At 49.7% G+C, this 13,444-nt stretch overlaps 1 protein-coding gene across 45 annotated transcripts in view; it reads right to left on the bottom strand.

Annotated features, from left to right (window-relative positions):
* The window catches only part of LOC127580681 (ras-related protein Rab-44-like), a 107,503-nt gene that overhangs the window by 59,652 nt on the left and 34,407 nt on the right, over window positions 1-13,444 (bottom strand). For 28 of the 45 annotated variants that reach the window (XM_052034382.1, XM_052034381.1, XM_052034394.1 and 25 more), the window contains 9 exons: window positions 12,572-12,738; window positions 10,891-10,948; window positions 6,479-6,663; window positions 5,667-5,724; window positions 4,021-4,205; window positions 3,470-3,527; window positions 1,674-1,858; window positions 1,236-1,293; window positions 167-351 (listed from right to left, as the gene is read on the bottom strand). The exons of 1 other annotated variant lie outside the window; for it this stretch is intronic. In XM_052034382.1, the coding sequence (XP_051890342.1) occupies window positions 167-351; window positions 1,236-1,293; window positions 1,674-1,858; window positions 3,470-3,527; window positions 4,021-4,205; window positions 5,667-5,724; window positions 6,479-6,663; window positions 10,891-10,948; window positions 12,572-12,738 (1,139 nt within the window). The remainder of the gene's footprint in view (window positions 1-166; window positions 352-1,235; window positions 1,294-1,673; window positions 1,859-3,469; window positions 3,528-4,020; window positions 4,206-5,666; window positions 5,725-6,478; window positions 6,664-10,890; window positions 10,949-12,571; window positions 12,739-13,444) is intronic. 16 more of the 45 variants (XM_052034391.1, XM_052034407.1, XM_052034419.1 and 13 more) reach the window with 10 other exon arrangements.

The raw sequence follows: 13,444 nt of genomic DNA, 5'->3' as shown, positions 1-13,444 counted from the left end.
TTCAGCGCATGAAACCAGCAAGCATTGCGCGTGCCTAGTTCAGAGGCAGTGTATGCATATTGTGGTGTGTGTACACAGCGTGCAGGTTGTGTGGAGCATGTGCAGTGTGCACAGGGTGTTTGCACAGTGTGTGTGTAGTGTGTGTGGTATGTGTGGGCTCCCTCACCCGCCCTTCTCCTCCCGGTGAGCCGCTTCCTCCTGGAGGATCACCAGCCGATCCCGGGCCTCCTGCAGCTCCTGTCCGATCCCCTCCAGCCGCGTCTCCAGCTCCTGATTGGTCGCTCTGAGCTCCTGGTTCTCAGCGCTGGTCTCGTCCTGTTTACTGCGCAGGGATGCGAGCTCCGCCTGTAACTGGAGGGGGAGGAACGCACAGAGGGACCACTTCAGATTAGCAATTCCTCATACAGTGATAGAGATTTCTGGTGCAGAAGGGAAGCATTTAGCACAAAGCTGCCGTGTGGTCACAGTGGAGTTGCCAGAGTTCATTAGAACTGGAATTCATATCATTAGAACTTACTTTCCCAGTTCTTATGAATGGTCATTGACCTGAAACGTGAGCTTGGTTTCTCTCTCCGCAGATGCCAAATGACCTGCTGAGCCTTTCCTGCATTTTCTCTTTTTGTTTCAGATCTCCAGCATCTGCAGTTATTTTGCTCTTCAACATTGTTCCCACCTCAGTGAGCTCCTCACTCACCTCCTCGGCACATCCTTCCTCTCGTATGGTGACACGGAATTCTGATGTGTTACACAGTTCTGACGTGACCTCCCTCTTCATACACACCATGCCTCAGACAACAGAGACAAGTGCCTTGTGCACACCTTTAGCCATTCTGCCCTGTCTCATTACCTCAGGGATCTGTGGACTTCAGTTCCAGATCTCTGTATTCCCCTCCACGTTCCAGTATTCTACCATATATCCTGCATTAATTTTTGAATTCCAATGCTGACCCAAACTTTAATCTAACTTCCCATCCCATGAGTTTTTACGTTCCTCTTCAATCTAACCTGTGGGACTTTGTCAAACACACTGATAAAATCCATGTGGACCACATCAACCGCTCCCCCCTCATTGAGACTCTTTCCTACCTCCTCAAAAAAAATTCAATCCCATTGGTCAGACAGCAGCTACCTTCACAAATCCATGGCAACTGCCTCTGATCAGCCTGACCACCCTAAAGGCTGATTCCTCCTGTTCCCTGAAACGTTTCCAATACTATACTCTGCACTGACTTTACCTGCTGGAAGGTTTCTTCGGAACAAGGTCCCGCACTGTCTGGAGATCGATCCAAGTTTCTGCAATGGGACCAAAGTATCAGACAAAAGGAGAGGGTCAGTGACAGTGAGGTGAGTCACCAGTGACCAGAGATGTTGCACATATCCTACACAGAGAGAATAAAATGCACCTGGTCTGTACATGGCGTACAGTGTATATACACAGAGTGCAGGGTGCACACAATGTGTTGTGGGTATACACGATGCATGTGACAAGGTAAGGGTGAGCAAAGCGTATATGCACTGCATAAACAGTGTGTACATCTTGTGCAGGGTGTCACAGTGGTGCATGGGCAGGGATTGCTCACAAATTTGGGGTGTCTGAGAAGCATGTGAAGAACATGTGATGTGTGTGTACAGGGTGTTTGCACAGTGTGTGTGGTGTGTGTGGGCTCCCTCACCCGCCCTTCTCCTCCCGGTGAGCTGCTTCCTCCTGGAGGATCACCAGCCGATCCTGGGCCTCCCGCAGCTCCAGTCGGATCCCCTCCAGCCGCGTCTCCAGCTCCTGATTGGTCACTTTGAGCTCCTGGTTCTCAGTGCTGGTCTCATCCTGTTTACTGTGCAGGGACGCGAGCTCCGCCTGTAACTGGAGGGGAGGAATGCACAGAGGGAATGATCACCAGTTCCTCAGAGAAGGTGAGAGGTGTACAGCCTAGAGGAAGGCCATTTGGACTACCACTGCCATGCTAGCTAAATGGCATTCCATGGATTACTCCCACTCCCCAGTTAACAGTCCATGGCCTGGTAGGTCGTGACTCTACAAATCCCGTCTGTGTTCCACTGAAGTGAGCTGAGGGTCTCTGCCTCTCTCACCCTCGCAGGCAGTGAGCCCCAGACACACACTGCTCCTCAGCTGAAATAATTCCCTCAACTCCCTTCCTCCCTCCCACCAATTCACTGAAGCTGATGTTTCAGGGATATTAACCTCCATCAAGGGAAATGGTCCTTCACGTTCACACTGTAAATATCTGTCATGGTCTTACACAACTCAATTAAGTCTCCATCTGGTATCCCAAGGAAAGTAACCCTCGCCGGCTGTCTCTCCCCAGTGATCCAGAAATAAAAGCAGAAGATTCTGGAAACACTCAGCAGGTCAGGCAGTGTCTGAAGACAGGGAAACAATTCACGTGTCAGGTCGATGAGTTCCATTGGAACTGGAAGTCATTTCATCAGAACTCATGTTCCCAGTTCTTATGAATGGTCATTGACCTGAAACATTAGCTCTGTTTCTCCCTCCATAGATGCTGAATGACCTGCTGTGTCTTTCCTGCATTTTCTCTTTTTGTTTCAGATCTCCAGCATCTGCAGTTATTTTGCTCTTCAACATTGTTCCCACCTCAGCGAGCTTCTCATTCACCTCCTTGGCACATCCTTCCCATCGAATGGTGACCGATGTGTACACAGTATTCTAGTGTGTTATACAGTTGTGACGTGACCTCCCTGTTCACAAACACAATGTCTCAGACAATAGAGACAAGTGCCTTGTGTACCTCTTTAATGGTTTTGCCCTGTCCCATTATCTCAGGAATCTGTGGACTTCAGTTGCAGATCTCTCAATCCCCCTCCACAATCCAGAATTCCACCACGTATCCTATAATTCCTCACCTCGTTTGCCCTCCCCAAACCTCACATGTCCCTTCACTCAGTTCCCTTCAACACTTTGGTGCTGACCCAGTGAATTCGTTGGCAATTTGCAGCAATCAAGCGCGTTATTCTTCACAGTCAAACACTCTGCCCATTTTCTTATCATTGGCAAAATGTTTCTTTGCAATTCTGAATTAATCTCCAAGTCACTGACAAACACCGCAAGAAGTCAGCGGCTGATCATTGAACCCCACTGACCCCTCACCACACAGCCTCCTAGTCACTGATATTCCCATTGACGATTAACTTTTGAATTCTGTTGCTGGCCCAAACTTTAATTCATTCTCCCATCCCATGAACATTTATGTTCTTCTTCAATCTACCCTGTGGGACTTTGTCAAACATACTGATAAAATCCACGTAGACCACATCAACCGCTCCCCCCTATCGAGACTCTTTCCTACGTCCTCAAAAAAAATTCAATCCCATTGGTCAGACAGCAACTACCTTCACAAACCCACGCCAACTGCCTCTGATCAGCCTGCCACCTGAAGGGCCGATTTCTCCTGCTCCTCAGAACGTTTCCCAATACTGTGCCCTGCACTGACTTTACCTGCTGGAAAGCTTCTTCAGAACAAGGTCCCGCACTGTCTGGAGATCGATCCAACTCTCTGTAATAAGACCAAAGAATCAGAGAGAGAGAGAGAGGGTCAGTGACAGTGCGGTGGGTCACTAGTGGTATGTGATGTTATATATTTATGTCTGTGTAGGGTGTGTGCAGAGCATTGTGTGTGCATGTAATGAGCAAGGTATGTGTGGGCAATCTCCAGACAATGCCTGGTGTGTGCACTTCTGCAAATGTTGCACCTATCCTTCAGAGTGTGAGCAAACGCTACCTGGTCTGAACATGGTGTGTAGTGCACATGAACAGCATGCAGGGTGAGCACAATGTGTGTGGGTATACATGGTGCATATCACAAGGAAAGAGTGAGCAAAGTGTGTGTGCAGTGCATATTCAGTGTGTGCATAGTGTGCAGGGTGTCACAGTGGTGCGTGTGGGCAGGGTGTGTACACAGAATGTGGGGTGTTTGAAAAGTGTATGAAGTACATGGGGTGGGTGCAGGGTGTTTGCACAGTGTGTGTGGTATGTGTGGGCTCCCTCACCCGCCTGTCTCCTCCCGGTGAGCCGCTTCCTCCTGGAGGATCACCAGCCGATCCCGGGCTTCCCGCAGCTCCTGTCTGATCCCCTCCAGCCGCGTCTCCAGCTCCTGATTGTTCACTTTGAGCTCCTGGTTCTCAGCGCTGGTCTCGTCCTGTTTACTGCGCAGGGACGCGAGCTCCTCCTGGAACTGGAGGGGAGGAACACACAGAGGGAATGATCACCACTTCCTCATAGGTTGCGAGAGATGTACAGCCTAGAGGGAGGCCATTTGGCCCATCACTGTCATACTAGCCAAATAGCATTCCATGGATTACTCCTACACCCCAGCTCTCAGTCCATGGCCTGGTAGGTTGTGACTCTACAAATCCCATCTGCGTTCCACTGAACTGAGCTGAAGTTCTCTGCCTGTCTCACCCTCGCAGGCAGTGAGCCCCAGACACATAGAATGCTCATATTACCCTCAGCTCCCTTCCTCCCACCCACTGAAGTTGATGTCTCAGAGAGATAACCTCCGCCAAGGGAAACAGCCCCCCCCCCCCCCCCCCCCGTTTTCACACTGTCGAGGTCTCTCATGGTCCTACACACCACAATTAAATTTCCTCTCAGTGGACGAAGTAAAGTAACCCCAGCTGTCGGTCTCTACCCATGACAACAGGGTCCCAGAAGACAAAGAGAAAAATATGGAGAGCTTTCAGCAGGTCAGGCGGTATCTGAGGAGATGGAAGCAGGGTGAACGTTTCATGTCAATGACCTCCCTTGACACCTGGAGCTCATTTCATCAGTGCTCATCCTCTCACTGCTGATGAAGGGTCAGTGGGCTGAGACATTAGCTGTGCTTCTCCCTCCACAGATGCTGCCTGACCTGCTGAGCATTTCCAGCATTTTAGGGTTCTGAGATTTCCAGAGGCCTGGTGTTTCTGTTCTTCTTCACAACAACGCTCCAGCTCTGACAACGTCCTCACTGAGCTCAGTGCACCCCCTACCCCCGGTGATAGCCCTGCAGTGTGGTACCCTGCTATGGATGCCAAGTTCCAGATGTGGCCCAACAGATGTGTTGTACAGTGCTGACACGACCTGTCTGCTCATACACACCATGCCTCAGCCAATAAAGACAAGTGCCCTGTGCACCTTATCAACCACCTTCTGACCTGTCCCACTACCTCAGGGATCCATGCGCTGCAGGTCTAGGTCTCTCTATTCCCCTCCACGTTCCAGTATCCTGCCACATATCCTGCATTTCCTCACTCTGCTTGCCCTCCCTAAGCCTCACACATCCCCACCATGAATTCCATTTGCCACGTTTCTGCCAGCCCAATGAATCCGTTGATAACTTCCAGCCAGTGAGAGCAACCTTCCTCACAGACGACCACACTGCCCATTTTTCTATCAAGGGCAAAGTGCCAACTCACAGATAAATGCCACAAGTAGCAAGTGGTCAACGACTGAACCCCGCAGGCCCCTCTCCACGCAGCCCTCCACTCGCTGATATTCCCACTGAATATCACTCATTCCCTTCCACCACGGACCCAAACTTTAATCCAATGAGTCACTGATCCCACAGACTTACAGAGGGACACAGTCAAACTCCCTGACAAAATCCTCCTGTTCTCTGAACGTTTCCCCATGCTGTGCCCTGCACCAACTTTACCTGCTGGAAAGCTTCTTCAGAACGCAGTCCCGCACTGCCCGGAGATTGATCCGATTCTCTGTAATGAGGAACCAGACAGACAGGGAGAGGGTCAGTGACAGTGGGGTCACCAGTGACATGCAGCATTAGGTTTCCTCTCCCATTATCGCCTCATTCCCAAATCCCAGAGCAATCCCCAGACCTTATGGCTGATCAGGGATCTAAGGGTGGGTGAACCCCAATTGTTCACTGCATCAGTGTGAGGCTGAGTCTGTCCATTCATGCTGTCCGTGTCTACTCGACCTTCCAGGTGCCTGCAGAGTGACAGGGTACATGCAGTGTTTGTGCACAGTGTCTGATGTGTGTGCACGTAGAATTGGTGTGCCTGTGCAGTGTGCTGTGTGTGCACACAATGTGCACAGTGTATGCACATTAAGTGAGAAGTGTCTGGCTGTCTGCACAGGGTGCAGAGAGTTGGCACTTGTTGCACATATTCTACAAAGTGTGTGCAATGTTTTCATGGTGGGTACGTGTTGTGTGGCATGTCTACGCCATGTTTTGGATGTGTAAGGCCTCTGTGCTCTGCACCAGGGGATTGCACACAGAATGCAAGGAATGCAGGGTGTACTCTTGGTGGGCAGTGTGTCGAACAGTGTGCATGGTGCAGGCATGGTGTGGTGTGTGGTGTGTGGGGTGTGGGCCTGAAGCTACAGGTGTCAGAGTGGTGTGTGTTCTGAGCCGGTACACATTACTCAGGGTGTTTGAAATCTGTGAAGTACATTGGGTGTGTGCAGGGTGTGTGCAGTGTGTGTGGTGTTTGTGGGCTCCCTCACCTTTCTTTCTCCTCCCGGTGAGCTGCTTCCTCCTGGAGGATCACCAGCCGATCCTGGGCCTCCCGCAGCTCCAGTTGGATCCCCTTCAGCCGCGTCTCCAGCTCCTGATTGGTCGCTCTGAGCTCCTGGTTCTCAGTGCTGGTCTCGTCCTGTTCACTGCGCAGGGACGCGAGCTCCGCCTGTAACTGGAGGGGGGGGGGAACACACAGAGGGACCCAGTCCAATCAGCAGTCAAAAGGCATAAAATTGGATTCAAATCCATCACTCAATGACCAATCACCAATTTATCACAGAAGGATCAAGATCTCAGGGATAGAGGGAGGTAGTTCGGCCCACTGCAGCCATACTAGCCAAAATGGAGTGATTTGATTACTCCCATGGCCTTGTTGGTTATGGCTGTACAGGATGACCTGGTTACTGCTGACGTAATGACATCTCCCTTCCTCTCCTATTCCTTCCACCAATTAACGTTAATGGATGTTTCCAAATTGTCGACCTAGGATATAAGAGGAGAAACAGAAGGAGTGGGCCATTTGGCCCCTTGATGCTTCACCATCCAATAAGAACATGGCTGGGAGCATTAGAGCACCTAAACGGTTGTGGAACACCCGTAAAATTGGAGACCTTCAATGAGAAGGTTCACAGATATTTCCCTGGGTAATATCACACTGTGTCAGTTTCAGGTAGTTATATCCTGTCCATCACCAATTCTCACAGACGTCAACATGTGGCCCTCAAGTGCATTCTCTGCATTTCACTCTTCAAAGGGGCATATCACAGTGCAAGCGGTTACAGAGGAGTGTTGCTCCTGAATGAGTCAATACAACTTATCACTGGATTAGAACACTTGTGCTATAAGGAGAGGTTGGACAAACTTGGGTTGTTTTCTCTGGAGCGGCAGAGGCTGAGGGGAGACCTGACAGAAGTTTATAAGATTATGAGAGGCACAGATGGAGTAGACAGCCGGTATCTTTTCCCCAGGGTCGAAATGCCCCATCCACCTGCCAGCGGACACCTTCATGCGGTCAGTGATCATTGTTCGGGGGGGGCGCACAAGTTAAAATGGAATTTGTGCCGGATGTCAAAATGTGCGTTGCACACCGTTTGACCAATCAGCTGATACCTGGACACCTCCGTGTGCAAGAGTGGATCATGCATGTAAACACATGGAGTGCCTGAAACATACCTGATGTCACACTCAACCCACATGCTAAGAACCTAGGGTAGACAGCCGGTATCTTTCTCCCAGGGTCGAAATGTCTAATATTAGAGGGCATTCACTTAAGGTGAGAGGGGGGTAAATTGAAAGGAGATGTGCAGGGCAAGTTTCTTACACAGAGAGTGGTGGGTGCATGGAATGCACTGCCAGGGGTGGTGGTGGAGGCAGATACGATCAGAGGCGTTTAAGAGGAGCTTAGATGGGCACATGAATGTGAGGGAAATGGTAGGACATGGACATTGTGTAGGCAGAAGGGATTACTTTATTTAGCGGTTAATTACTAATTTAATTAGTTCGGCACAACATCGTGGGCCGAAGGTCCTGTTCTGGAGCTGTTTTAACGGTGATGGGAGGGGCAGGTGGGACTGTCTTTCCAGGCAGTGAGAGGGGCCTGGACAGGTTGGTGAACCAGTGGCTGTGGGAGGCATGACCCTTGTGTAAGCGGGCCATTGAAACCCTACAGGCTCCCTGCGGGAGGTGATCAGTGGGAGTCTCTGCAAGAAGCAATGATACATGAGTGCGTTCTGTGAACGTCTCCATTGTTGAGAAGATGCAGGTGTATCCTGTGCTTTCTCTCCCCACTCCTGTGGAGAGGGGAGCAATACAACAGCAGGGACTTTATGCAGCAACCGTCCAAGGCTTTGGTGAGATGGCACTTGGGCAGTGCTGGGTATAGTTGTAGCCTTCGTATTTAAGAAACAATGTGCTTCCCTTGGAGGCAATGCACAGAAGATTTATCAGGTTGACTCCTGGGGTGAAATGCCTGTCTCATGAGCATCAGTAGAGTAAATTGGGCTTATGATTTAAAAGAATGAGAGGTGATCTTCACTGAAATCTATAAGGTTCTGGGGGTATAATGAGTAGATGCTGTGAGGATGTTACCTGTGGTGGGGGAGCCTAAAACTGGGGCATAGAACATAGAACATAGAACCATTACAGCACAATTCAAGCCCTTCGGCCCACAAAGCTGTGCCGAACATGTCCCTACCCTAGAAATTACTAGGCTTACCCATAGGCCTCTATTTTACTCAGCTCCATGTACCTATCTAACAGTCTCTTGAAAGACCCTATCGTATCCGCCTCCACCACCATTTCCGGCAGCCCATTCCACACACTCACCACTCTCTGAGTAAAAAACTTACCCCTGACATCTCCTGTATATCTACTCCCCAGCACCTTAAACCTATGTCCTCTTGTGGCCATCAATTCAGCCCTGGGGAAAAGCCTCTGACTATCTACCCTATCAATACCTCTCATCATCTTATACACCTCTATCAGGTCCCCCCTCATCCTCCGTCTCTCCAAGGAGAAAAGACCGAGTTCCCTCAACCTGCTTTCATAAGGCATGCCCTGAATCCCAGGCAGCATCCTTGTAAATCTCCTCTGCACCCTTTCTATGGCTTCCACATCTTTCCTGTAGTGAGGTGACCAGAACTGAGCACAGTACTTCAAGTGGGGTCTGACCAGGGACCTATATAGCTGCAACAATACCTCACGGCTCCTAAATTCAATTCCCTGATTGATGAAGGACAATACACCATATGCCTTCTCAACCACAGTCAACCTGTGTAGCTGCTTTGAGCATAATCTTAGAATGAGGGATTGCCTATTAAGACTGAACTTCTGCTCCCAGCAGCTGAGAATTTTTAGGAACATTTTATCCTACGTGTGGATATGAAGTCTTTCTGTGTCTTCAAGGATAAGGCAGATTTCCAAACTGCAGGAGATTCAAGGGTCATGGTGAGCAGGTAGGAAAGTGGAGCCAGTGATCTGACCAGCCATGATGGTGGAGGAGGCGTGAGAAGTGTATGGGTCTATTCCTGCTCCAACTTCAGGAATCAGACTGGGGAACAACTGGCTTCCCTCAGTTCCATTGATCGAGACCTGACCACCTGTCGCAACCTCCCTGAGCACAAGCATCAATAAATGGTCTAAAATTTCCCATGGATTACCCAATGTTACGTATGTGGCTGCTTCACTGTAAATCGCCCTTTGTGTGCAGGTGAGTGGCAGAACCCGCTTTGTGTTCAGTCCACGGGTGACCCTGAGCTTCCCGTTGCCTGCACGTTAATTCTCCATTCCACTCCCACTCTGACCTATCGATCTGTGGCCTCCTACTGTCACAGTGAGGCCCAACGCAAGCTTGGGGAACAGCACCTCATCTTCGTCTGGATACATTGCAGCTTTCTGGACTCAATATTGAATTCTATCAACTTCAGGTAACTTGATTTCTGTCTGTATCAGTTGCCATCTGTGATATTTAATCAACTTTTTTTTTTCCTTTTCTTTCCTTCTGGGAGTGGAGGACTTGTCCAGTCTGACCTGCCGGGCATGTCCTCCTGCTCTGCATTTTGCAACTCCTACATTCTTTTGTCTATTTTATCACTCTCTAACTGCTCCCATGCACTCACTGACCGGATAACCCCACTTACAGTTTCACCCTATCAGAGATTTCCCCTTTCCCCACCATCCCTGCAACCTGTTCAATTCTGGCTGCCGTATGTAAGGAGTCTGCACATTCTCCCTGTGACTGCATGGGTTTCCTTCAGGTGCTCCGGTTTCCTCCCACATTCCAAAGACATACGGGTTAGGAAGTTGTGGGCGTGCTATGTTGGCGGCGGAAGTGTGGCGGACACTTGTGGCTGCCCCCCAAAACACTCAACGCAAAAGGATGCATTTCACTGTGTGCTTCGATGTACACGTGACTAATTAAGATATCTTGTCTTGTCTTGTCTTTTGTCTCCTTCCCAGTTTTGGTGAAGATTCTTTGACCTGAAACGTCAACTCTGCTTTTCTTCCCTCACCTGTTGAGTATATCCAAACGTTTTCTGTTTTTTATGGTAGAGTCTGAGGTTGTGGGGAGAAGAAAATGTGATTGGTGTATGATTAGCGTAAATGGGTTGGCATGGACTCAGTGGGCCGAAGGACCTGTTTCTATGGCTGAATGACTCTATACCTGTGTCTCTAAGATGACCACCCAGTGATGACAGATCTGGAACCCAGTCACCCAGTCTGCTCCCCCCATTCTCACCCACAGTCAGAGTGACTTGGTCCCTGGCGGTCAGTCACTGCCCACCCCGCATCAGTGCCGATCCCAGGGGTGCTGGATGAATCTCGACCGCTCCCTCCCATGAGTACTGAGCACTAACTGGAGGATAACCAGGAGGAAATCCCCCTCCTCCTGCCTCCTTACCTGCTGAACTGCTTCATCAGAATCTGCACTTCCACTGCCAGAGGGTTGATCCCGGCCTCTGTAATGAAAGGAAGGAGTCACAAGACAATAAGGTGCAAGGACCATGACAAGCTAGATTGTGAAGTCAAAAGTCCTTATCTTATCATACTAAGGGATTGCTCATTAGTCTTATAACAGCGGGATAGAAGCTGTCCTTGAGCCTGGTGGTATGTGCTTTCAGGCTTTTATATCTTCTGCTTGATGGGAGGGAGGAGAGGAGAGAATGTCGGGGTGGGAGGGGACTTTGATGATATTGGCTGCTTTACTGAGGCAGCGAGAAGTGTCGACAGAGTCCATGGAGGGGAGGCTGGTTTCTGTGATGTATTGTGTCCACAACTCATTGTATTTTCTTGCAGTCACGGGCAGCAATCGCCATACCAAGTGGTGATGCAAGCAGATAGGATGCTTTCTATGTTATATCGATAAAAATTGGTGAAGGTCGACAGGGACAGGCCAAATTTCTTTAGCTGCCTGAGAAAATAGGGGTGCTGATGCACTTTCTTGGTCATGGCATCTCCACGGTTGGACCGGGACAGGCTATCGGTCAGGACTAAATAAGTTGAAACAATGACCCCTTAGTTCTAGGTTTGCCTGGAGAAAGAAACATTCTCTCCACATCCTCCCCGTTAAGACCCCTCAGGGTCTTACTGAAGACAAACAGTATTATGGAATGTGTTGTCTTTCGTATGAGATGTTCAACTGAAGATTGCGGTCTGAAGTCACCATAACACCATACGATATAGGAGCAGAATCAGGCCATTCGGCCCATCGTGTCTGTTCCGCCATTCAACCATGGCTGATTCTTTTTCTCAACCCAATCCCATTCTCCTACCTTCTCCCCGTAACCCTTAACCCCCTTACTGATCAAGAACCTATCAATCTCTGCCTTAAATACGCTTGGCCTACACAGCCCTCTGTGGCAACGAATTCCACACATTCACCACCCTCTGGCTGAAGGGATTCCTCCTCATCTCAGTTCTAAAGAGACGTCCCTTTATTCTGAGGCTGTGCCCTCGGATTCTCGACTCTCCTGCTAATGGAGGCATCCTCTCCACATCCACTCTGTCCAGGCCTTTCAGTATCCAGTAGGTTTCAATGAGATCCCTCTTCATCCTTCTGAACTCCATTGAGTACAGGCCCAGAAACGTTCCCCATACGCTCTGAGTTAGTTGGGGATGGGGAGAGAACACATAAAAATAGGAAGGGTTTTAGGCCACTTGGCCCCTTAAGCCCATCCCATCACCTGATATGATCCTGGCTGATCAGACCCAGGCCCTCAGTGACAGGGAAACGGGTAGGGGTTGTTGGTGGTGTGTTAGATTTCCCCACCAAATTCCAGAACAAAGTCCTCTGCATCCCTTCAGCAGGGACTCCTGCAGACTCGTCACCCACTGAATCGGTGTGAGGCTCACCATTCTCTGTGTGGACGGTGTACCCGGAGTGTACAACGTAACTGCGGCGTGCGTAACGTGAGCTGTGCAGACAGTCTGCAGGGATGTGCACAATGTGAGGCGCGTGTGGGATGTGTGAACCATTTGTGTGGTTTGTGTACAGTGTCCAGTGTGTGTACACAACGTGGGAGGTACGCACACACTGTGCAGTCTGTGGGCATGGAGCGTACAATGTTTGCAGGGTCTCCTACCCTTCCTTCTCCTGCTGGAGGATCACCAGCTGATCCCGGGCCTCCTGCAGCTCCTGTTGAATCCCCTCCAGCCGCATCTCCAGCTCCTGGTTGGTCGCTCTGAGCTCCTGGTTCTCAGTGCTGGTCTCGTCCTGTTTACTGCGCAAGGACGTGAGCTCCGCCTGTAACTGGAGGAGGGAGGAACACACAGAACTCGATGTAACACGTGCATCAATCCATTAACAATAGTTATCCCATTAATGCCACTCCTCTTTTTTTGGGGCAGCACGGTAGCGTAGCAGTTAGCGCGACACTATTGCAGCGCCAGCGATCGGGGTTCGATTCCCGTTGCTGTCTGTAAGGAGTTTGTACGTTCTCCCCACGACTGCGTGGGTTTCCTCCGGGTGCTCCAGTTTCCTCCCACATTCCAAAGACGTACGGGTAGGTTAATTTGGGTTTAAAATGGGCGGCGCGGACTCGTTGGGCCGGAAGGGCCTGTTACCACACGGTAAATAAAATTTAAATTTAAATTTAAAAAATTCAAATATTGTTTCATATCAATAATTGCTTTTAGTGTTTGGGACAGAAAGTTCCAGGGGGTAGAGAAACAAAGTACTGTGGTTGCTGGAATCTAGATGAGAAACACGATGATGCTGAAAGTTCCAAGCAGTGCTGTGGCAATGAAAGCAACTCTAAGGATGCTGGTTGACTCCAGGTTACTGACAGTGGTACCTCAGAGAGTGAATAACCGAGACACGGCAACACATTGTCAGATGTGCTGGTTGATGAAATTATGAAATTTAGACACAATCCCTGAATTGAAATACCAAATTCAGGCACTGATCGCTCTCTAATTGAGATAACACATGGCCAAGAGACAGCAGGTTCTATTGA

This window comes from Pristis pectinata, chromosome 20, assembly GCF_009764475.1.
Source record: "Pristis pectinata isolate sPriPec2 chromosome 20, sPriPec2.1.pri, whole genome shotgun sequence".
Lineage (NCBI taxonomy): Eukaryota > Metazoa > Chordata > Chondrichthyes > Rhinopristiformes > Pristidae > Pristis > Pristis pectinata.
This window is presented reverse-complemented; position numbering and strand designations above follow the sequence as displayed.